The following is a 25,803-nucleotide window of genomic DNA, read 5'->3' on the forward strand; positions in this document are numbered from 1 at the left end:
TGACGTTGCGTCGTGTGCACCAGAACAATTTAGCCACTTATCGCCAACGTTGCCACTGTTGTCTCCATGAGGTCCACCACAACGTTTGCATGTTACTGCACCCTTGCAAACCTCACTGACATGTCCAAGTTTCATACACTTACACTTACACCCTCGGTACGTAAGGGCGTACCGAGTGCCTCACATATCCAACCTTGATGTGTGTTGGCGAAGTTTCCCATTGAAATAATAGTTTCACACATCGGGACCGTCCAAAATGGTGAACGCTTAGCACAGGAGCCGACGATGAGAGCAGCTTCGCGAGGTCAGCGTCTGTAATCTTAATGTCCACGTCGTAGATGACGCCTGTTGTCGCTTCCTTGTCGTATGTGCGGAATGCGCGAACGGGGAGGCTTCCCAACTGAGTGACTGCTTTAAGTGTTTCCAGAATGTGTTTACTTCCACCGTAAGTATGTTCTTTCGATCGTTTATACGTATTTCTTCCACTTGACCAGGGGCAGTTCGATCAAAATATTCCGACAGGCTCTGCCTATTCAGTCTGTTGAGGTTGTACGCTGTCGTGGTGGGTACGTACGCGATAGTATATGACCGCTTGCCACTTGCCTTTTTCGGCGCCTGACGACTGGTCGGTGATGTCCTACTTATCTTTCTCTTCAGACGTCTGCTTGAAACCAAGGTAAAATCACTGTCCGAGCCCATATCTTCAGTTGAGGGACTCAATCGGGACCATGCTGGCGTCGATGCGGTCACTCACGTCGGATGCATAACGAAGTGGTCGTTCAGGACCCAATTGCTGGGCGGGGTTCGGGTCCCCCATTGCAGAGGACCACGTCCCCCAGTGTACTTGTCACTGATTGCAGAAATCACCGAAGGTAGAATAGAAAACACAAAGAGCTCGAAGCTGGAGCTGCTCTCTACGATCACTTCTTCTTCCATCAGAGGATGGCACTTCGTTAAAGCCAAGAGACACCGGGCGTGCTCACAAGTCTGGCTTCTTCCAAAAGGTCAAAAGAGTGTTTTAGCGTGTCGGGTATGCAAGACAAGAGCGATGGAGGAGGTGGACACGCTTCGGCTTGTCCAAGCCTTTGTCGTGTCTCCAATAACCTATACTATCCCACATGCACTACTCAGTACACTAGCGGACTGGGCGTTTTACCTAATGCGTGGAGGCGCACATGTGAACGTCTTGCATGGTGCAGCCACCTGCTGGCACAAAGCTCAGCCAGAAAAACACCATTAATATTGCAGCAACCAAGTGTAGTCAACTTCACTGCTGGTGCATATTTTTTGGTTGCGGCGTAATGGTGTTGCTGCCAAAAATTTACACCACCACCGAAGTAAAATACTTATTTGGAGGACCGCTAAACGACGGTACAATGAGAAACAACACAAGGGCACAGACTAACAACCATTTTTTTCGAAGGAGAAACACTGCTCGATGTGCAAGAAATGAATCGCAAAAGGGCTCAAAACTTAGGTGTTTTTTTTTTCCGCCAGATTAAAGTATGATCTGGTTGCTTATTAACGTAAATTCGCAGACAACGCACCTAGTGCTACAAAAACATATACAAGGCTGCGAACATGAGGGTCGAGCCACTTAACCAGTGGAAATAGCATTCAAAATAAAAATTTACCGAGGCAATAAAGTGCTCTGGATTTCTATTTTGTTTTTCACATTCCCCTCCCCAATGTTGAGAAATTTTGCAGCATCCGCGTAGACTTAAAGCATTTGTCTAAGAACAATATACACTTGAAAGTTTCAGTTTAATTAGTTGTGCTAATTGTGAATTAACCTATGGCAGAATATTCAACTCGCTTGAAAATATAACGAAGAAAATTAATGGAAACCAGTAATAAGTTACCCTGTGCCTTAAGACACAAAAGTTGGAAATGAGCTTTTCAGAATTTATTTGCTACAATTTTATCGAGGTACTCTAAGTACTTCTTGAAAACTTATTTAATTTTTGTTTTCCGCTAAAATGATCACGCCGAAAATCTAGATATTTTTGTGCAGCAACAAAATATTGCAGTCGACTCTGCCTCTAGGCACGTCTTCCGCTCTTGAAAAATGTAACGAGCTATGTCGAAACTCATCTCATTGATTCCCGTTAAGGATAGCTCGGATACCTGAGACAGTCTAATGAATGTTTTTGCAGGGAGTCTCGCACCAATCCAATAGTTTTCAATTTCTTTAGCGCAATATATTTCTAACTCTTTGTCAGGTTGATTCAAATCTGTGATGTCTACCAACTCTTGAAGTGTGCCTTTCTCCGCTATTCCCACCCATCCAAATGTGTTTCCGCTTGTCGATAGGCGGCGCCGCTGTCGAAATCATACCGCTACCTCCATCAAACTTCGGGTCGTCCGTCACATGCCTGAGCACGATCACCTCTAGGAATTCGAGGTGTTAATAAGCTGGGAATAATGTGGACAAGAGTTCGTTACTGTCGCGAAGACGAAAGAATTCCTGCAGAACCCATGTTAAGATGACTATCGAAGTTAATGCGATTAACATTCACACCACAATCTAGCGAACAAGAAGCGACACACCGTGTTAGCTAAGACACCTTTATTTAGAATCCGTAGTGTTTCTCCTGATGTTCAAGTGATTCGGCTATATGCGGTCATACACTGTCTCCCTGATTGACCCGATTTGTTATGACCATCGCGCGCCAACGTTACCTCACGATGGTAGATCAAGGACCGCAGGTCGACGGTGCATGCAGTGACGACGATGGAATTACGAGGTAGGAATGATGTCGATAGAACGACGAAGGCACATAAGGACGACTGCATGACGACGATGAGATGATTCTGAAGTGATGGCGATAAATAATTGCGACGGAATACAATGCCATGACGCCAGTGTTCTAATCACGATTGATTGACAATAATAGCACAATACTAGTGGAATGAAATAGAAATTATGCTTATGGAACGTAAGGTGGTATGACGACCAAAGGATTTAGTAATTTTTAGCCAACCAGACACGATTCTGAATAACATACCAGCCTTCTCTCTTTCTTTTCTCCTATTCCTTCCCAAGACGCTTTACAAACATATCCTCTGCCGTTGAGCTCAGTACACCGGTGCTCTAGCTCATTAGGCCACGATCACATGTTTCCAAACGTGTCTTGCCAACAAGTATATTATTCAAGTTCGAACTTATGGGGAGCATTGAGCTTGGGGGCTCCTATCGAAATACATGGGAAATGGGCAATAGTTTCTCAGAGCAACCAATGCACCAAATCTGATGAGTTATGTTGAATTTAGAAAAAAGAAAGTTAAAGTGTACCGATTGCAGAAAGGGATATTTTATTATAGGCTGTCTCCTTTTTTTAGGTAAAATTTTAAAGTGCCAAATTTTGAAAAACTTGACGCATAGAGCTATGTACCTCAGGAGCTCAAAATGATATGTAAATTCTGTAAACTGCACCTAATAATACATCCAAAGCGGATAGAAATCATATTGTTACAAGCACGGGGGAAAGGGGTTTATTTAGGCGTGTGAGAGCAGGAACAGCAGGCTACGAACAGCAGGAGTAGCCGCTGCACAGTCGTCGTTTTTCTCTTCCTTCTTCCTTTTGATCCGCACTTCCCTTTTATGCGCTGGGACGCAACATACCTCACCTCGCAGACAAAGCCCACTGGGCGAGTCACCTGGCTTGTGCATGATTTCAACCTGGCGACATGCGCGACTTGTCTCCTAGCCGAGCGTCGACCAGTGTTCGTGAGGTGCGCGAGAGTGTAGTTCACGTCGCTGATCTTGTCGATCACAACATACGGTCCATCGTAGTTTGCCAGCAGCTTTTGGCACAAGCCGCGCTTCCTCGTGGGAGTCCAAAGCCAAACGATATCACCAGGGTGATATGTAACAAGCCGATGTGGTGCGTCGTAGCGTGCTTTGGAGTTTTCTTGCGATGCCAAAGTCCGAAGACGCACAAGTCGCCGAGCCTCTTCAGCGAGGCATAGCGTATCGGCGACCGCAGGATTGTCGTGGTGGTAAAAAGGGAGGACAGTGTCGAGCGTATAACGGGGCGGGCGAGCATATAGAAGGAAGAAGGGGCTGTAACCGGTTGTCTCATGTTTGGCGTTGTTGTACGCATAAGTAATAAACGGTAAAACTTCATCCCAACTCTAATGAACGGCCGCAACATACATGGAAAGCATATTCGTGATCGTTCGATCAGTGCCCTCAGTGAGGCCGTTCGTTTGCGGATGATATGGCGTCGAGTGCCTGAGGTGCGAGTCACATAAACATCGAAGCTCTTCCACGATGTCCGCTGTGAATTGACGTCCCCGGTCGCTTATAATAACACAAGGCGGTCCATGTCGCAGAACAATAACGTGACGTAAGAAGAGCGATACTTCGGTGGCAGTGGCTGATGGTATAGCCGCCGTCTCGCAGTAGCGCATTAAATAGTCGGCGCAGACAATAATCCAGCGGTTCCCCTTGGATGACTGAGGAGAAGGTCCTAACAGATCAATTCCAACTTGCTGAAAGGTCAAGCTGGGAGGCGGCACAGGTTGAAGGAGGGGGCAGTGGTTGGACGTTTCCGACGTTGACCCTCTATGCAGCTGGCGGCATACAATTCAACCGAATGTCGCATCCGGGGCCAGTAAAAGCGTTCTTGAATACGATAAAGGGTGCGCACAGTGCCTAGGTGACCGTAGGTTGGGTCATCGTGCATAGCCTGAAGGATTGCTGGCCAGAGACGCTCCGGCACCACAAGAAGGAAGCGTGCCCCCGTGCTTGAGTAGTTCCTTTTGTACAGGAGCCCGTCCCATACACAGTAGCTGCTTGTTGCAGTAGACCGGGCTGAAGTGAAGTGTGGCTCCAATTTGGTGTCTGTCCGTTGTTCTGCTCTGAAGGCATCGATATCAGGAAAAGCCGGTGTCACAGAGGCAACGAGATTATCAAAATCGTCTGCGTCGCAGTCCGTCGTGGTAAGCGGCATACGGGAAGGCCACTCTTGTAGGACACAGTGAAGTTATATTCCTGCAACCTCAAAGCCCAGCGCGCAAGGCGACCACAAGGGTCGCGAAGGTTCACGAGCCCGCACAGGGAATGGTGGTCTGTGACGACAAGGAATGGGCGTCCGTAGAAGTAAGAGCGAAATCGCTGAACCGCAAAGATTACAGCGAGGCATTCTTGCTCTGTCACTGTGTAATTGCGTTCAGATATGCTTAATGAGCGGCTTGCATAAGCAATCACGTGCTGACGGTCGTCATAGCGTTGGACCAAGACGGCACCCAGACCAATGCCGCTAGCATCTGTGTGGATTTCTTTCGGCGCAGTAGGATTGAAGTGGCGAAAGATAGGTCGGGAGGTCAGCAGGACCTTCAACTGACGAAATGCAGAATCGCACTCGGGTGTCCACTCAAACCGTGCATATTTATGTAGCAGCTTTGTCAGAGGATAGGCGACGTCAGCATAACCAGGAATAAATTGGCGAAAGTAAGAGCAAAGGCCCAGACAACTACGAAGTTGCTTCACTGACTGAGGTGCACTGAATGCCTCAACAGCTGCCGTCTTGAGGGGATCAGGCCGGATACCGTCTTTGTCAACAAGATGACCCAGCACAAGGGTTTGACGGTCACCAAAGTTACATTTCTTGGAGTTCAGAACCAGACCAGCTTTTTTGATGCAATCATGGACAATATCCAGGCGCCTATTGTGCTCATTGAATGTGCGCCGGAATATAACAATGTCGTCAAGATAGCACATACCGATGTTCCACTTTAACCCACGCAGAATGGTGTCCATGAACCTTTCAAAGGTTGCTGGAGCGTTGCATAACCCAAATGGCATCACATTGAATTCGAATAATCCATCCGGAGTTATGAAGGCTGTTTTCTCCTTGTCTGCCGGGTGCATCGGGATTTGCCAATATCCTAAGGGTAGGTCCACTGAAGAAAAATAAGAGGCCGAATGAAGGCAATCAATTGCATCATCAATCCGAGGCAGCGGATAGACATCCTTCTTAGTCGCGGCGTTTAATCTTCGATAATCGACGCAAAATCTCCAGTTACCGTCTTTCTTTCTGACGAGTATGACCGGAGCTGCCCAAGGACTCGAGGACTCTTGTATGCTCCCATTTTTCATCATGTCACTCACTTGTTCTCCGATTATCTTGCACTCTTTAGGCGAGACGCGATAAGGCTTTTGCCTGATCGGGCGCGCAGATCCTGTATCGACAGTATGGCGTGTTCGAGACTCGGGAATCGAGAACGCTTTGTCCGGCTGCGCAAAGTCAAACACTGATAGATGCTTAGAAAGCGTATCCACCAAGGTATGGCGCTCCCTTGTGCTGAGCGACTTGTTTATCATAAACAGAAGCTTTTTGTCCGAGACATGGCGAAGGTCAGCAGGTTCACACGGTGGGTACAGGCTATGGACGAAGACGTGTATTTTGTAAAGTAGGCGAGTTTCAAGCCGTCTGGAAGCGAGACGGGTTCTGCCAAGCAGTTGGTCGTCCACAAGCCAGCACGCTCGTTGCCAATGGATACCAGACAATGAGGGACAAAAACGTTCATCACACAATTTAGATGCATTGGCTCTACGGAGGCATGTCTGGCACTTCACTGCGACATACAACCGGCACGCACACCGAGGTGGACGCAGGCACAACAGTATCTGTAGATACACAAAGTTCACCTTGACTGCAAGTCTCATCTAAGAGCCCGGATGAAACATGGCCATCGACGAAAACTTCCCCTGTGCGACAATCGACGGTCGCACCACACTGTCGCAAAAAGTCGATGCCCAAAATCACTTCGTGCGTCGATCGGGGAATAACTACAAATTCCATCGCGAGAACTCCCCCAGCCAAGGATACTTCAGCAGTGCACACACAAACAGGACGCAACGACTCGCCGCTCACTCCACAAAACGTTGCAGCTTGGTCCCACCGAAATACAACTTTGCGCCCCAACCGACCATTAAAACCAAGGCTCATTACGGATACAGTTGCTCCGGTATCCACTAAAGCCATTGTAGAAACACCACCAGTACATGCACTTTGTTCTTAATCATAGCAACTGCAGGGGGCATTTCTGTCGATAGCACGTGTCGAGCGACCTCACCCCCATCGGCCGCGCTGGCCAGTTTTCCGGTTGTGAAGGCGAGGTGGAGCGGCGCACTGGCGATAGAGATTGACGTAAACGAGGTGCGCGAGAGGAAGGTGGTGGCGTCAAGCTCCTGTCAGATGTAGGCGAGCGGCTCCCGAAGCTTCTCTGCCAGTAATCGTTGCCGGGAGGAGCGTCAGCTGACACAGAGGTGGTATACGGCCGTTAAGTTGTTCTCACAGAAAGTGTGGTCCTTGTTGAAAACCTGGATCGACCATTCAACGTTGTTGGGCGACGATTGGAGAACCTCGCTATGTGGCCCGCGACACCGCATTGGAAACACACCGGCAGAGGCCGCAAATTTCAATGTTCCTCCGTGTAGTCACGCATGTTGCTGTCGACTGCATAGCCAGCAGGTGGGTCACATTCATCATGGCTAGGCATCGGCTGCCGGGAGACGTGCGTGCGGCGAGGGCGTTGGTCGTAGTCATGATCTTGATAGCTCATGGTCCCTCTCGTTTGTGGGGTAGACCTATACTCAACGGTCGCTGCGTGAACCGTCGGTTGCCATGCGGTCGAAACGGCCGTGTTTCTCATCTCGTGTGGTGAGTACGCACCAGTGATGCCAAGTTGTGCGACGGTACATCTCTTCCCGATGGAGCAAGTCTTCGCGAACAATCTGCCGTATTGTTGATGGAAGGTCAACACACAAGCTCGGCTCTACACTTGCCACCGTTGTGACATTAGCCAGGCGACCAAACTTCGGTATTATCCGTCACATCTTCAGCGTTTCAAAGGTTCTGCAGGGAGGAATGACGTCCGACACGGAATCCAAGCTTTCTTTGCCGATCAAAAAATTGTAGACATCTTCGGCTACTCCTTTAAACAAATGTCTAACTTTGTCCTTTTCAGACATTTGAAAGTTGATATCTTGCACAGTTTTAGCACTTCTTCAATATAAGTCGTACAGGTTTCGCCGGGAACCTGAGCCCTTTGCGAAAGCGTCTGTTCAGCGCGTTTCCTTTTTGGCACTAGAGTCTCCAAAACACGCTCCGAGTTCCTCGACGAAAAGCTCCCATGAAATGAGCGTGTCTTCGTGATTCTCATACCATACGAGCGCTGTGTCAGTGAGGCAAAACAACATTGGACAACTGTGCGGTCGAGTTCCAACCATTAGACCGGCTCACACTTCGGTAGTTCGTGAGCCACTCGTCGACATCTTCTCCGGCTTTTCCTCCGAAAGTGACTGGCACCCGGTAGTATTGGCACTGAACGACAGGTGCTGGCCTTGAAGCCGCGTCAGAGCCGTCGGGAATCTGGCAGGCGTATTCAGGCATGTCAGGTGGGGGTGGCGGAAGTCCGGCAAGTCGACGGCTACGGCGAAGTTGTAGCAGCGTAGGCTCCGTGGTTACGAGGTTTACCCCGCACCGTCCACCAGTTTCTTACAAGCACGGGGGAAAGGAGTTTATTTAGGCGTCTGAGAGCAGGCTACGAACAGCACGAATGGTCGCTGCACAGTCGTCGTTTTTCTCTTCCTTTCTTCCTTTTGATCTGCACGTCCCTTTTACGCGCTTGGACGCAACAATATATCATACACCACCCTGAAATATACCACTATGTTGTGAATGTTGCATGTTCAAAACCCTTCCAAACATTATAACGAACTCACGTAAGTTCCAAACATTATAACAAATTCGCTTTTGATTCTCCAACGGGTGCAGTTTATAGAAATGCCATATTTGATTTTAATGGCTGAGTTGCGGATTTGTAAATTTCAGGCTTCTATTTTTTTCAAATTTACAAACATGCTGCAATTCTTTGGAAACTCTACACTATCTAAACGAAAATTCTATTTGCTGCAGTCTCTGCAATTTAACTTTCCCTCTTAAATGCAACACATTTCATTCAAATCGGTTCAGCCGTTTTCTCATAAAAGCATTCCTGCATTTTACATGTATTTCAGTACCCGGCATCGAAGATAGGCCCGAGCTAAAGCTTCCTCTTAAACAATGGATCACGCCAGTTCTACAGGAAATCCATGAAAAAGAACCCTGACGTATCCGCAAGACCATGGCCACAGTGGTGCCCAAATAAAAAGTCTGCTCAAGGACAAAAAAAATATGTATTCAACAGAAGCTTCGCGGGGGCCGTTATCTCGGCCAGACATCTCTCCAGAATGCAGACGAGCTTTCTGGCCAGGTGTCTAGCAAAACCGTCGATTCTTTGTCAGTAGAGCAAGTAGCTGGCCGTCTTCGAGATAACGCTGATACACAAGCGCGCTCGTTTCCATTCTTCTTTCTGGGGTTTTACGTGCCAAAACCAGTTCTGATTATGAGGCACGCCGTAGTGGAGGGCTCCGGAATAATTTCGACCACCTGGGGTTCTTTAACGTGCACTACAACGCAAGCACACGGGCGTTTTTGCATTTCGCCTCCATCGAAATGCGGCCGCCGGGGCCGGGATTCGATCCCGCGACCTCGGGCTCAGCAGCGCAACGCCTTAGCTGACTGAGCCACCCCGGCGGGTGACGCGCGCTCGTTTCCAAGCACCGAGGTGAAACGACAGCTTCAGGGTGTGTTTCTTTTTATTGCGCTTTCTTTAGTTGTGCGTCATAGCACGTGTCATAGCGGGAATTTCGAATTCTTTAAAGTCGATATGCCACGTGGTGGCGAAAAAAGGAAACTGCGAAATGTCCCTAATTCCTGCTAATGCTAAAGAAAGGATGTGTGCATATTGCTCGGAATTGCGCATGAGCAGTTCCTGCTCCTAGCAATATTCTTTCACCAAACTTAGCAAACTTTTTTTTCTCCAGCGGCTGTGCAAGTCATCTCTGAATATTTCGAAAGGCGTAAAAGCCGACACCACATCTTATTTAGGAGCTGCAGTCACTTGTGTACGTAGTATCATATCATTCTGACAGACATGGGTGTCTATTTTCTCGTCCTGTTTCTCGCGCTGTTAGTGTGCTGTGAATCTGTATCAAGAAGCTTAAGTTAATATGCTGCAGTACGTAGTGCAGCCGCGTAGCCCCAAGACTAACATTAAAATACCTTGTTAGGAGTACGTTTGTTTGTTTCATAACAAACACGGACGCTAATATTTTGTATTCGTAGTGGCAAGTGTAAAGTAAGAAGCTATCGAAACTATCCACTAATAGCATGCGTGTGCTTCTACCTGCTTCAGCACATTATCTTAAAAGTCAGCCTGAAAACCCCAGATAACCAAAATCATATGCAACTGGAGCAGGCGCTATGGTTCCTTTCCTGGAAATGAAAGCCAGCATCCCAGTCTGTTAAGCTAGTCATGTACTTAACCCATATTAGACCAATGTTAGAGCATGCTAATTGGAGCCATTTTAAACTACATTATTTGACCAAAATAAGAAAGTGTAAAGAAAGTGTCAGGGTACAATCTAATCTGGAATTCCTGAACCGACTGTATTAGCAAAAATTTATGCCTCCCTGAATTGCCTGCGTTAACCCAATGCTCAAAACAGGGGAAGCTGATTCCCTTTCTTGCTGTTGAAAAGCTGCTTGAATGTCAATAACAGACTACAAATGTTCTGACGGAAAGTGAGGGGCACTACCCGCCGTGGTTGCTCCGTGGCTATGTTGTTGGGCTGCTGAGCATGAGATCGCGGGATCGAATCCCGGCGACGGCGGCCGAATTTCGATGGGTCCGAAATGCGAAAGCACGCGTGTAGTTAGATTTAGGTGCACGTCAAAGAACCCCAGGTGCTCCAAATTTCCGGAGTCACCCCCTTCGGCGTGCCTCATAATCAGGTCGTGGTTTTGGCACGTAAAACCCCATAATTAAATTTTTTAAGTGAGGGGAACTGACAATATCTGTAAGCTTTTGTATGATCTTTCACCTCGAACGAGAATGGAATAAAATATTTACCTTTCCAAGCCTCAGAATCCAAACATTCTAAAATTTTTGAGGAGACCACATAAATTTTTAAGATACAGACAATAAAAAGTGTGCCTAAGTACAAGTAGACACTGAACACACCTGAGTGGTTAAGTGGCCAGCTGCGAATGCAGAAGCATCCATAGCTGCTACCTCGAGGTAACTGCTAGGTTCCACATGTGTTTTTCCTTTAGCTCATGTATAGTCCTACAGCAAGGGGAATGGTTATGCGTGGTCGTTGCAGCATTGGCTTGTGGTTTTTCTTTCTTTTTTTTTGCAATGGGTGGTGGCCAACTGATTCCATCTGTTTATGCATTTATCATTTGTGTGCATCTTATGTGCATGTATTTGTATCATGTTCTGATTGTTGTACTTGAAGTGATGGAAGCATCTTTTAAAATATATTGCACCACAGTCATTTATTCAACTTTGTGTTGAAATGTACAAAATATGGCCACCCAGTAATGGCAAAGACAGCCAGCAGGATTGGCAAAAAATATGATGCTGATCTAATGCACTTGCTTGAATCGACATGAGGCAAAGCTTTCACGCAACGGTCAGTTAAACTCTAGAAAACTAACTGCAATGTGTACAGTTGTCCTTATTTCATCCGAAGCAACACATATGCAATGTTTGCTCATGCACCGAACAGGTCACATAATGTAATGTATACATAGCTCGGTGAACTCACTCAAACGTCGGCTCACTAAGACTTCCAACTAATCACGAGTCTGAGTTCATGTGAGCCTGGCTTAGTATAATTTTGGTGAATACAAGAGCAAGCTCGGTTGAGTAAACTTTTGGTGAATATTGTCACGTGATATTCCGGGCAAGCTCAGCTGAGTATAATTATGGTGAATATGAGTCAAGGCAAGTTCGGCTAATTAGATTTTTGGTTAATATGACTCAATGCAAGATCCCCTGAGTAGAATGTTTGTGAATATGAGTCAGAGCAAGCTCAGCTGAGTAGAATTTAGTGAATATGAGTCAGCGCAAGCTCGGCTAAGTAGAATTTTGGTGAATATGACTCTGAGCAAGCTCGGCTGAGTAAGGATGAGATATGGTTATACGAGTTTATGCAGTAATAGATGATTACAAACTCATTAGCAACAATGCCTCCATCTTGATGGGCAAGGCCTATGCCTCGTGATGAGTCTGCACACTTCATGAGCTGTGGACATGCAAGAACCACCCACACTTGAAAAGATGCTATCATTCACAGGAAGGAATGAAACCGGATGACTTGACTGCACAATTTTGATCTGCTTTTGTTTAATGTTTATCTACTGGTTATAAAAACAGGCGTTTGCCTGCTTTTCGCATTGTTGCACGTGTTTTACTGGAAGTACAGACAGGGAAGCAAGGAAAGGCAAGGATGTTTATGGCGAAGTAGTTTCTTAGAATACTGCGATATGTTACGACCAACATAAACAAAAAAATCCATGCACTGAAGAAAGCGAGATATGCAATTACCTTTTAATGTGAGGCATAATACAGGTGCAGTATGGATACAAAGTCTGCAACACATTGAAGGTTTATTGGTTTTTGTGCAGATGAAAAATGATACATCAGAAAAATGAGAAAAAAACTGTGTAAATAATGCTTCGAAAACAAATTGACAATGCAGTGTATTACTAATCAAAGCGTTAAATATGCTATTGTAGAACCTTCATTACAAGATATAGTTTGCACGTTCGCTTTGCGAGCTTGATAAGCAGTTGCGTCTCGCAGCAGAAGTAACCTTCAAATCAGATAATTCATTGGGGAAAACGAGCGGCACCACTTGACCGCAAGCACTTGTCCGTAATTGCATATTCTTTAAATTGCCCCGTCCGTAAAAGCACACCGCGCTACAACTCTGGCGTTTTCGAGTCGCTTGTACAACCAGAAAATTGGGACGACATCCGAAGGCCATGTCTTCCCGCAAGGGACACCTCGTAGTATTTACCAACTCGCAGCGCGTGTGAATAACGGAAAAGCACGCAAAGGTACGTACTATCAGCACCCGAAGCCAACGTAAAAATGGCGTCGCGTGATTAGCAACGTAGCGTGCCAACAAACGCATAGAAATCACAGAACCAAATCTCACCTACGAGTTTTTATCTGCGCTGTTCGCGTGTCGGTGCTGATGGTACGTACCAATTGCCCAATCCACGGCTCCACTCAAATAGTTGCACTGTTTGAGGCTTGTTGAGCCAATATTTATAGACAAAAAAAAGTATCTATAAACGTTGTGTTGGGCGACCAGCGCCATTTTCCAAAACAAACTCGGCGCAATTTCGACGGAAAATTGCAACGATCGCTGAGACGTTGCGACGCTGCGACCAACCGGTTGGTCGCAGCCGAAAATCGCAGAATCGGCCCTGCGACTGCGATTTTCTTTGCATGCGATGAAAATCACCCTTCCGGAAAACACGAAATAATCGCCCAACGAACCTGAAGTCCGTGGTCCTTAATCTAGCGCGCCAGAGAGGCAAGTTATTTTGCCTATGCCTCCAAGTCAGTCAGACACTATGTTCACCTGAACTTTGGGTATGGGGGCGCTCCAGTCGGCTTTTGTGATATCCCCACTCCAGCCCAGGGGCCGGCAAAGCACGCCGGGACTGCCGCCAAAGAGGACCACGGCTTCATACGATAGGGCAGCGCGTGTGTATCCTTGGCGGTTGCGTATCATGAAGATCGGCCTGCGTCCCGTTTCAGTCCACTCCACAAAGGCGAATGCCTTGCCCGCCTTGTTCAGCGTGTGCCGCACCTGACCCGTCCTGTTCAGTACCTGCGTTTTTGAGCGATATATCAGTAACGCCAAAATACATTAAACGCACAATCGGTTCTAATCGCAAGGCAACTCTTCGAAGTACACGTAGCTAGCTGCAAGTGACCATTCAAAACATCGCAGGCGACTCCCACTTCTCTGTATCAACATCCAATATTAAATGCGAAGCATTTCTTCACGAACATTTGCCACTTCGACAGTATCTATCTATCCGCCTACGTCACGGTGCCCATGACTATGACTTCTACCACCACCCTTTAGTGTTTCCTTCACTTAGTACCCACGTCAGAACCAATTTCAGACGTTTCTGAGTTAATCTTTTTTGCTAAGTTACTGTCATTTTTGCTGAGTCATGCCCATGATTATGGCTTCTACCACTTTCCTTTAGAGTTACCTTCACTTAGTATCCAGGTCAGAACCTATTTCAGTGGTTTCTGAGTGTTAAATGCGAAGCATTTCTTGGCGAACATTTGCCACTTTGACAATATCTATTTGTCCGCCATCCCAACTAAAGAATGGTGGTAGAAGTCATAGTCATGGGCACCGAGACGTAGGCGTATCGTTAACTTTATATTTACCAAAATTGGCATACTATGACAAGAGTGTATGATGAATATAAATGATCGGTCATGACATGAATATCATGATATGCGTCATAGTCATGAGCACCGAGACGTAGGCGTATCCTTAACTTGATATTTACCAAAATTGGTATACTATGACAAGAGTGTATGACGAATATAAATGATCAGTCATGACATGAATATCATGATATGCATGTCATGTACGTCATGAAACAGCTGCCTACGTCTTGGTGCTCTCATGGTTGTTTCATTAACTTGGTAGCTGCCAAAATTGGCATAGTATCACAACAGTGTATGACGAACATAAATGATACGTCATGACATGAATGTCATGACATGCGTGTCTTGCAGGTCATAAAACAGCCACCAAAATGACAATGACCCAGGGAAAAAACATTAACACTCGAAAACCACTGAAATGAATTCGCACGTGGGTACTAAGCGAAGGCGACACTAAAGGATGATGCTAGAAGTCATAGTCATGAGCATGACTCGGGAAAAATGACAGTGACTCAGTGAAAAAAGGTTAACACTCAGAAACCACTGAAATGGGTTCTGACGTGAGTACTGAGTGAAGCAAACACAAAAGGATGATGCTAGAAGTCATAGTCATGAGCATGACTCAGCCAAAATGACAGTGACTCAGCGAAAAAAGGTTAACACACAGAAACCACTGAAATGGGTTCTGACGTGGGTACTAAGTCAAGCAAACACTAAAGGATGATCCTAGAAGTCATAGTCATGAGCATGACTCAGCAAAAATGACAATGACTCGACGAACAAAGATGAACACTCAGAAACCACTGAAATGGGTTCTGACGTGGATACTAACTGAAGGCAGCTCTAAAGGATGGTGGTAGATGTCATAGTCATGGGCCTGACTCAGAAAAATTGACAGTGACTCAGCTAAAAAAGGTTAACACTCAGAAACCACTGAAATGGGTTCTGACGTGGATACTAAGTGAAGGTAACCCTAAAGGATGGTGGTAGAAGCCATAGTCATGGACATGACTCAGCAAAAATGACAGTAACTCAGCAAAAAAAGATAACCAGAAATCTCTGAAATTGGTTCTGACGTGGGTGCTAAGTGAAGGAAACACTAAAGGATGGTGGTAGAAGTCATAGTCATGGGCATGAATCAGCAAAAAAGATGAACACTGAGAAACCACTGAAATGGGTTCTGACATTGGCACTACAGAAGGAAACGCTAAAGGATGGTGGCAGAAGTCAAAGTCATGAGCATGACTCAGAAAAAATGCACATGACTCAGTGAAAAAAAATTAACACTCAGAAACCAATGGAATGGGTTCGGATGTGGTGCTAAGTGAAGGAAAAGGCTAAAGGTCAATGGTTGAAGTCATAGTCTTGAGCATGGTCTCCTAGTCGTTGCTAAAGGGGCTCCTGAGGAATCATGACGTTAATGTCATGACATGCGTGTCATGCAGGTCATGAAAAAGCCGCCTAAGTCTTGGTGTTCTCATGGTCATTTCGCTTAACTTGGTAGGCTCCCCGCACACTACTTCACATAACATTGATTCCCACAGGCGTGAGATCTGCCGGCTTTTTTTCTCCACTGCGTTCACTTATGGCACCACTTGCACATGGTATGTTCGTTCCAGGCATTTCCAGGACATACGTGGTATGTGTGTGCGAATAGAAGTTTTCGAGTCCAAATAAAATATGATTCGAATAGTGCCGGAAACGAATAGAATCGAATATAGAATATCTTTCGAATAGTTCGCGAATACTGTACAGCTTTCTCAAAATGATTATGGAACTATTTTGGCATCCAGTTTTCATAGCAATCAAAAGTTTTGACATTACATTCCACATTATAAAACATGCTTTATTAAACGCGCAAAGGTAGCATTTGCAACAAGTAAGCAGATTGTTCGCGAACTCAGTGCTCTAAGGAGAATACGCAGTCATGCATTGTCAGTTCATAAAGATAACCTTGCCGACCAATTATTATCTGTATATACCTTGCAACCAGATATTCTTGGTGTCTGCAGCGACATCAGACTATAAAAACACTTTTTCGCTAGTTATAATTGCCGTAGTAGATTGTGCTTCTATTGTGTCAAGTATGCCGCAATGATACGTAACAGGATATAATATGAGAAGACACAAGTTCTGCATCTGTAAATAGTATCAAGTGATCATCATCATCATCAGCCTATATTTTATGTCCACTGCAGGACGAAGTCTTGCGATCTCCAATTACCCCTGTCTTGCGCTAGCGTATTCCAACTTGCGCCTGCAAATTTCCTAACTTCGTCATCCCATCTGGTTTTCTGCCGACATCGACTGCGCTTCTTTTTTCTTGGTATCCATTCTGTAACCCTAATGGTCCACCGGTTATCCATCCTACGCATTACATGGCCTGCTCAGCTCCATTTCGTCCGCTTAATGTCAACTAGAATATCGGCTATCCCCGTTTCTTCTCTGATCCACACCGCTCTCTTCCTGTCTCTTAACGTTAGTCTTAAGATTTTTCGTTCCATTACTCTTTGTGCGGTCCTTAACTTGTTCTCGAGCTTCTTTGTTAACCTCCAAGTTTCTGCCCCATATGTTAGCACCAGTAGAATGCAATGATTATACACTTTTCTTTTCAACGACAGTGGTAAGCTTCCAGTCAGGATTTGGCAATGCCTGCCGTATTCACTCCAACCCAATTTTATTCTTCTGTGAATTTCTTTCTCATGATCAGGGTCCCCTGTCAGTAATTGACCTAGACAAACTTACTCCTTTACAGACTCCAGAGGCTGACTTGCGATCCTGAATTCTTGTTCCCTTGCCAGGTTATTGAACATTATCTTTGTCTTCTGCATATTCATCTTCAACCCAATTCTTACACTTTCTCGATTAAGGTCCTCAATCATTTGCTGTGATTTGTCTCCATTTTTGCTGAATAGGACAATGTCATCTGCAAACCGAAGGTTGCTGAGATATTCGCCGTTGATCCTCACTCCTAAGCCTTCCCAGTCTAAGAGCTTGAATACTTCTTCTAAGCATGCAGTGAATAGCATTAGAGAGATTGTGTCTCCTTGCCTGACCCCTTTCTTGATAGGTAACTTTCTACTTTTCTTGTGGAGAACTAAGGTAGCTGTGGAATCCTTGTAGATATTTGCTAAGATATTCACGTATGCCTCCTGTACTCCTTGATTACGCAATGCCTTTATGACTGCTCTACTGAATCAAATGCCTTTTCATAATCTATAAAAGCCATATAGAGAAGTTGATTGTACTCCGCAGATTTCTCGATTACCTTATTGATGACATGGATATGATCCATCGTAGAATATCCCTTCCTGAAGCCAGCCTGTTCTCTTGGTTGGCTGAAGTCAAGTGTTGCCCTGATTCTATGTAACGCCCACTGTCAAATGCCCTTTCTAACCAACGTTTTATTGCGACTCATTGTGTTTAGCCAGAAAAGTCTCTGAGCGATGCAACGTGATCTAGTACGTTATCTCCCCTGCAGAAGGAATAAAAATATTTCGAAATTTTACTTTCAATTTCATGTTTGACCATGTCAAGTCGACGACATAAAGTATCCGAAAAGCACTAGAATACGACAATATTCTATTCATTAATCTGAAGTTTCGAATACCACAATTACCACGTGGTAATGATGACGTGGGTATTCACGCACACACGTAGATTTTCCCATGAAATTGCTTTTATGGACAACCATGACTGAAAAAAAGAGTAGCACACAGCCTTGCGAGTGCAGTCATTGGCAGACAGGGTCACGTGGTGACCTTCGGCAAATTGGAGAGGATGACTGCTGAGGAGCAAAGAAGTCACTTATTTCACAATGTCACGTTCAAGCGACGAACCACAAAGGCAACGCAAGTTACGAAATTGGCTGTTTATTGAGAGAACCTGTGCTCAGCAAAACAATAGCACAATGATAGCGGCGAACACACTCGTCGATGGTCGCGTCGGCTTTTCTGCATGACTCGTAAACGCTGGTGCTCGCATATATATATTTTGCAGGAAGTACAACCACAGAACACCTATAATGCTTAAAGAAAACAAACTGTACTTTGCACAGTGCAACGGCAATAAGAGTAGCGGTAGCGTCGTCAACTAAAGTGTACCACCGAGAGACAGCGCTCTAAAAATCAAAACTAATATCATCATCATTACGTAATGAGCAATATGGCTACTGCCCTAGCGACTGGTGGGGCTGGTCGCGCTGGTGGCTCGCTGGTTTTGGGTGTTACCGCTGTCGGGGCGGCGCTCGTGTGTATGGTAAAGTCACTTGATGTAGGAAAGTACCGCCACTCTTTGTACTTTGCCGCCGGCGCGCGACCTCCTCGCCTCCTCCTCGCCCCTTGCGAGTCCCCTCCGCGACAAACAGCCTTGGGCGCGTTTTCCTGCACGATGATTGGTCTCCCTGCCGTTGCGCTTGGAAACGAGCGGAGCTTGCGTTTTGCTTGTGTTTTGCTTTTTCGTTCGCGCCATTTTGCGCCTCAGCTCGGCTGGCTCGGCGTACAGAGAACGTCGCGCGCTAACATTGCACGCTGTTTCGAGCACTGTCTGCTGGCGCTATGCCGTGCTGCTGCGCATATAACTGCAGCAAGAAGCGTCATGATGGCTATGCAGTTTTTACGATACCGCAAGGAAAGCGCAAGAAGCAGTGGCTGCACAACATTGGCCGGAAGAACTTTGTCCCGACAAGGAACAGTGTTGTTTGCGAGGTAAGGCGCCTTTCTTATTGCTCGTATCAAAGCATCCCCTAATGCTGCATTTTTTCAATTCTTCCGGCCTGCTCATTCGCGTTTTTGCTGCGGCAATTTGTACGTTGCATAAAAATGGGGTTCTCCTCAGAATGCTGAATATTCTGCTGGGACTGCATCACCTCGCACGTCGTCAACTCTTATTCAATCGGAAATGCAGCACTATAGATTCTGCTTTCCACTGAACAAATATACCCGAAGATACAGCCTCTCGAACGCACTTTTCGTGATTGTTAGGATCCGTTGCCTGTCTTACTGAAAATTGAAATAGCAGCTTGTAGAGGAGCTATTTACAGCTTTCTTTCGGTGTGTGTGTCAGCCACAAATACAATTAATGCAGGGCCCCCAACAAATAGTGGCAAGTATACCCGTGGTATTGCCGGTGATGAGTGCCAGCTAGTCCACATTTTAAGGCGAGACCCTTAGTTGGATATGTTTCAAGGTGAGCGTTTGAGGTACAGGAAGTAACGTGACCTAATGAAGGCCAGAAGCGAGTCAAATCATGTCCAGCCGTGTATAATAAATTATTAATGCTCAGCAAAGTAAATTCATGACTGATTAACGATTGTATTAAGGTGTTTAAAGTTGATTAAGGGGGATTAAGGTTAAATAAGGAGGGCTAGGGTCGATTAAGGAGGATTAAGCTGGATTAGGGTGGATCAAGATATAATAAGAAGGATTAGGGTGGATTAACGTCGATTAATGTGCATGAAGGAAGATTAAGATGGATTAAGGTCGATTAAAGTGTATTAAGGAGGATTAGGGTGGTTTAAGGTTGAATAATGTGAGTTAAGGACGATTAGGGTGCATTGAGGTGGATTAAGTTTTATCAAGGTGTATTAAGGAGGGTTAGGTTGGGTTAAGGTCGAATAAGGTGCGTGAAGGTGGATTAGTGTGGATTGAGGTGAATTACAGTAGATTTTACAAGACTCGCATTCGAGTCTCTTAGGCGATAGCTAAGGACACCTGGTGATCTTTTTCAGTTCTTGAATTTGCTTTGAACTGGGCTGCCATGCATGCGTGAGTGGGTGACGATTATTATGTGGTTGTCTCACGGATACAGGCAACAATGTGCAGGAGGTGTTCACATGATCGCGCACCCTTGCTGTTGATATGGACTTCTAGGCGGAGGCCGGGAATTTTTGCTTTAATAGCGAATGCGTTAAATCACCTTTCTTCGGTTTTCTTCTGTGGGTAAACCTTTTCCATCCATGTAACTCGAGCCGATGTCATTGTATCAATGCGCTTTGATTACGAAGTTGAGCAATAAATAATGATTATGGTTATGATGTAGCAATGCAGGAAATATTATTAAAGGAAACTGAGACTTCCACCCAAATGTAGCAATTCGCTACTATGGAAACCCAACCGGGTTCCTCTAAAGAAAGCCTCGCAGTTGAAGAAAAATTCGTCCTGGTCCGGGACTCGAACCCGGGACCACCGCCTTTCCGGGGCAGCCGCTCTACCATCTGAGCTAACCAGGCGGCTAGCAGATGGCAGGGCGAAGTCGAATTTGTCGACAACTCGAAGCAAAGGCAAGTGTTTGATGTAATAGTTCAGCGGAAATCCGCTAGGTGGAGATAAGTAATTAAAGGAAACTGAGACTTCCACCCAAATGTAGCAATTCGCTACTATGGAAACCCAACCGGGTTCCTCTAAAGAAAGCCTCGCAGTTGAAGAAAAATTCGTCCTGGTCCGGGACTCGAACCCGGGACCACCGCCTTTCCGGGGCAGCCGCTCTACCATCTGAGCTAACCAGGCGGCTAGCAGATGGCAGGGCGAAGTCGAATTTGTCGACAACTCGAAGCAAAGGCAAGTGTTTGATGTAATAGTTCAGCGGAAATCCGCTAGGTGGAGATAAGTAATTAAAGGAAACTGAGACTTCCACCCAAATTTTCCATAGTAGCGAATTGCTACATTTGGGTGGAAGTCTCAGTTTCCTTTAATTACTTATCTCCACCTAGCGGATTTCCGCTGAACTATTACATCAAACACTTGCCTTTGCTTCGAGTTGTCGACAAATTCGACTTCGCCCTGCCATCTGCTAGCCGCCTGGTTAGCTCAGATGGTAGAGCGGCTGCCCCGGAAAGGCGGTGGTCCCGGGTTCGAGTCCCGGACCAGGACGAATTTTTCTTCAACTGCGAGGCTTTCTTTAGAGGAACCCGGTTGGGTTTCCATAGTAGCGAATTGCTACATTTGGGTGGAAGTCTCAGTTTCCTTTAATTACTTATCTCCACCTAGCGGATTTCCGCTGAACTATTACAGGAAATATTATGTAGGCAATAATGGTTACCACGGCAGTGTATTAAGCACTTGTACTTGTATAAAGGGCGTTTTATTCATCCTGCCTGAGTGATTAACTCTTCGATAAATGTTCTAGCTACATTGCACTGAAGACCAATTTGAGCCGCGCATATTACAAGAACTTGGAAAAAAAAGCTAAAGCCCAACGCAGTTCCAACAATTTTCTCCCACCGACCTGTCGTGAAGCACAGGAAGCCCCCTCGACAGCGGCATGAACCTCGAACTGACAGTAGGAAGTGATTGCTGCTGCATGCTCCTTGTCCCGCCTCTAATAATTTCAGCAATAATGATCTCGGTGGCTTAATGACGCAGCCAACGAAACTATGATACTTTATGCAGAGCCTGTCGCCACCGCATGCTTGCCCGCAATCTATACAATGTGTCGGCAATAGGGCCCCCCGCTAATCAAAATCACAATTTTAGCTATCCTACTACATAATTTAACGGTATGTCGGTGTGAACTATCAAAATACCTTATCCAGAGGCGTTTCTTTTGCCTAAAAATATAGAATGCCTTTTCCCATAGGTATACCAAGTATTTTTTAAGCTTCATTGACACCGACGCTTAAAGAATAATCTGTGAATACCTTTCCTCAGCTTCTGTTATTGTGGGCGATGAGTGGTTGCCGGTATCGTTTCATCGCACAGAAATTGCGCAACCGTCCTATTCAATGCAGAAACCACAGCGCAAGACCTACTTTGACATTGAGACAAACACATGTATCGACGATGCACTCGCCAGCAATTCATTATAAGAAGGCAAGCTGGATATAATACCTGCGGTACACATGCGCGCACATGCAAGAAAAAACTGCCAAACACAGAGCGATTTGCCACAAGCAATACTAGATCAGATGCACAAAGTCAAGCAGCGTATCATGTGGCAGAAAAAATAACTGGAGTTTAGAACTCGCCTCAAAGCTCCTTTTACATCAGTGTGTGTCATTCATACGGATTTAAGTATCGGAATTACCTTAGCAAGTTTCAATTCTGAAGGTATCCATGCATTTTTTAAAGAGTAGTTTACCGTATTCGAAATTTCTTGCAGGGACAATTCATACAAAATTTTTATCACGGCTTTGGTAACTCCATCTCGACCTGGCGCTGAAGAAGGCAGAGAGCGAACAACAACCGCCTGTCCTTGTATTGTGACTTCCATAAATTCCTCTACCGGTAACGGTTTCACTAGGTACGGTGCAATGTCTCAAGTATTCCAGTCCCTTTCCACTATTGTCTAATAATTCGGACAATTCACGTGGCGAAAGGACAAAACAGCCAATATGAGGAGGTCTCGAACGCACTCCGGGTGCTATGAACAGCAAAGTACAACAGCGACCAAACTGACGGATCTCGGTGATGGCGAACTGAGAAGCGACCTTCCGAAGCTCCACCTGAATCGCTTTCAGGTTCTTCATCTGCATCGATCCCCATTTGTAGGCACAAGAGCCACAGGGACAGTATTGATGCCACTGCATAAAAATTTGTCTATCGGCCACTCTCAGGGAGGGGCACAAGCTAGCCAAGGGGAATGCCCTTGGCCGCGAGAAGACATCAGGTTAGTCTGCCACGCGACACAAAAATGGAAACCGATAGACGAGTGAAAAGAACAACAAAGACGAACAGTGCAGAATACCGCCGCTCGACCACACCAGACAGGGCACGTTCGCGTGTTTCGAAAGACTGCGTCAAGACACTTCGTCCTGTGAATGTTTGTAGATATTTAACATGTTTCTGGTACTCGTTGAATACGCAATTGCTCCATGCATGGCATCTCTACGGAATCAAATGCCCTTTCATAATCTATGAAATACATATTGCCACGACCTTGACACAAATGAACCGCCGCTCGGCGCAATTCGGTGCAACATGCTAGGCATGTTGGATTGCTCCCCGAAGAAGACAAAGATGAAGGTGTCAGGATAGCTTCATAAAAGATCTATAGCTTCGAACAAAGTCTTTTGTGGTTTTGCCTGTGACAAACTGGTGGAGGTGCTGGATACGCGTCTATATACTCTGACCCCCAGGAACTGGAAGCAGGCAACCTACGCAAAAGCCGACGGCTTCAAAGACTGCCTCCGGAACACGGCCTGCAAGATCTGCCGAGGATGTCAACCACAACCGCAAGCCAGACACAGGAGACATGCGGTACGGGACAGCCTCCTGCGTCGCTGGTTCTCCACACGCCACGCTAGCCGCAGCCGTTCCATGGTGAGCCTTTTGAGAACGTGGAAGACTGGCTCGATGACTTCGATCGTCTGACCGAGGTTAATGATTGGGATGAACGGAAAAAGCTAAGGAACGTGTACTTCTGCCCGAACATGGTTCGCTAACCACGAGCCATCCATCACCACCTGGCAAGAATTTCAACGGCAGATACGTGATACGTACAGCAGTCCCGCAAGAAATGAGCGAGCAGAGCAAGCCCTTCAGAGTAGGGTTCAAAAGCCGAATGACAGCGCAGCCATGTTCGTAGAGGACATGTCGCGACTTTTCAAGCGTGCTCACCCTGACATGACAGAGGCGAAGAAGGTCCGCCTGCTGATGCGTGCAGTGAAAGAGAAGCTGTTTGCTGGTCTGATGCGAAGGCCTCCAGCTACAGTAGCTGAGTTCGTCAGTGAGGCGGCAACAATGGTGCGAGCCCTTCAGCAACGCTCCTCGGTCTACGATCGCGAAATCATGCTGGGATCAGCATCTTCTCTGTCGTTGCCCTGTGACACCGATGCGCTTCGACAGCTTGTGCGTAGTGTCGTGCGTGAGGAGCTCGATAGACTACAGGGAGTGCGATTTCAGCCGACCGTAACATCTTTCACAGATATCGTCCGCGAAGAAGTCCGCCAGGCGGCACAGCCATTCGTGCAAACCAGATCTGAAGCCGACCCCGTACTGACTTATGCGCAAGCAGTGAGGCTACCTGCGCAGCCCGTTAACAAGCGTAACCCACCTTCTGAAGAACCGCTGTACAACTTCCAGGTCAAGCTTCACGTACAAATATGTACGAGTCCACGAGCCCCCGAATCAATACGCGAAAGTCAGACGTGTGGCGCACACCTGACTATCAGCCACTCTGCTTCTACTGTGGCGAAGCGGGCCGCTTGTACCATGCATGCAACTACCGAAGAAAAGGAATCCTGGGCTATCACCCCGGCGCTCGTCGCCCACGTGAGGGAGAGCACCCGAGAGAAATCCCGCAATATCTGGCCAGTCAACATCCGTCACCGTACGCGCAGTTCGCACCCTTTGGACAGTCTCTGCCAACGACCCTGTCACCATATTCGCAGAGGCGCCAGTCACGATCACCACCTCCTCGACGATCGGCGTCCCCTAGTCGCTTTACTACGTTCTCCGCTTCCGTGGGCAACCGGCCCACGAGCCTAAGTCGGGGAAGCTAAGAACAGCGACCTCCGGGGGTGGGGCCGCTGGCCAACGCACTTCGAAAGATGTACGTTCTCCGCTTCCGTGGGCAACCGGCCCACGAGCCTAAGTGGAGGAAGCTAAGAACAGCGACCTCCGTGGGTGGGGCCGCTGTCCAACGCACTTCGAAAGATCCTCCGCTGAGGCACCCTGACGACGACGTCGACGACGATACCGATGACGACAACGACGACTGCGTACCTTCGGCACTCCGCACATTTCTCAATTACCTCATTGAATTGAAATATATAAATGCATATTATTGGCTGTAGAGAGGCAATTACAATGACGATGCATAACACCTATATCTTTAGACAGCTTACTAAGTTATATATACGACAGTCCCTTGTCATAGTTTTTATGTTATGTCATGTCATGTCATGTCAGGCGTGTCACGGGTACACGGAAACAGAAAGGATGGAAGAACCGACGATTGAGCGGTGGGAGGAAATGCTGTCAAGCGTACACCTGGAATTTCAGCAGGAGCTCACCGAAAGGGCCAGGGCGGCTGCAAGATCCACCGGGCTCCCGGAATAGGGGGACCGACCGCCAATTTTATATTCAATATTGCTGTAACCCATGAACTTGACGACCAAGCTATTCCCTCTAGTGCGCAATCTTTCCCTGATTTCCATCACGCCTTCCCTCTCCCCTTGACTTTATATTCACGAGTGTGAATAAACCCACTGCATGGTATGACCGTCTCGTTTACAACTGGAGCGGCGTTGCCACCGCCCGAAAGCATCGTAACTCGTAACGAGAATTCCCACCGATACGCAACATGCTGCCGGGTACCAGCCACGAACGAACACACCCATCGACCCAACCGCAGTCATGGCCCTCAAGCTTCCGGGTTTCGTTGAGGACACAGATAAGTGGCACGCATATCTCGTAAACGTCGACGCTTACTTTGAAGCCAACGAGGTTACCGACGACGTCAAGAAGAGGGCCTTGTTGGTTGCAGCGTTAGGATCAAGGAGCGTTGAGATTCTTTGCGGTAGAGTAGCAC

At 46.6% G+C, this 25,803-nt stretch overlaps 1 protein-coding gene and 2 non-coding genes across 3 annotated transcripts in view; all 3 read right to left on the reverse strand.

Annotated features, from left to right (window-relative positions):
* LOC119465109 (WD repeat and HMG-box DNA-binding protein 1-like) overlaps positions 1 to 25,803 on the reverse strand; it is a 546,382-nt gene that overhangs the window by 438,742 nt on the left and 81,837 nt on the right. The window contains exon 3 of the mRNA XM_037725912.2: positions 13,499 to 13,750. Coding sequence (XP_037581840.1) covers positions 13,499 to 13,750 — 252 coding nt within the window. The remainder of the gene's footprint in view (positions 1 to 13,498; positions 13,751 to 25,803) is intronic.
* Trnas-gga (transfer RNA serine (anticodon GGA)) lies at positions 20,489 to 20,563 on the reverse strand. The gene has a single exon. It is a non-coding gene; the product is annotated as a tRNA-Ser (tRNA).
* Trnas-gga (transfer RNA serine (anticodon GGA)) lies at positions 20,766 to 20,840 on the reverse strand. Its single transcript has one exon. It is a non-coding gene; the product is annotated as a tRNA-Ser (tRNA).

This window comes from Dermacentor silvarum, chromosome 9, assembly GCF_013339745.2.
Source record: "Dermacentor silvarum isolate Dsil-2018 chromosome 9, BIME_Dsil_1.4, whole genome shotgun sequence".
Taxonomy (NCBI): Eukaryota; Metazoa; Arthropoda; class Arachnida; order Ixodida; family Ixodidae; genus Dermacentor; species Dermacentor silvarum.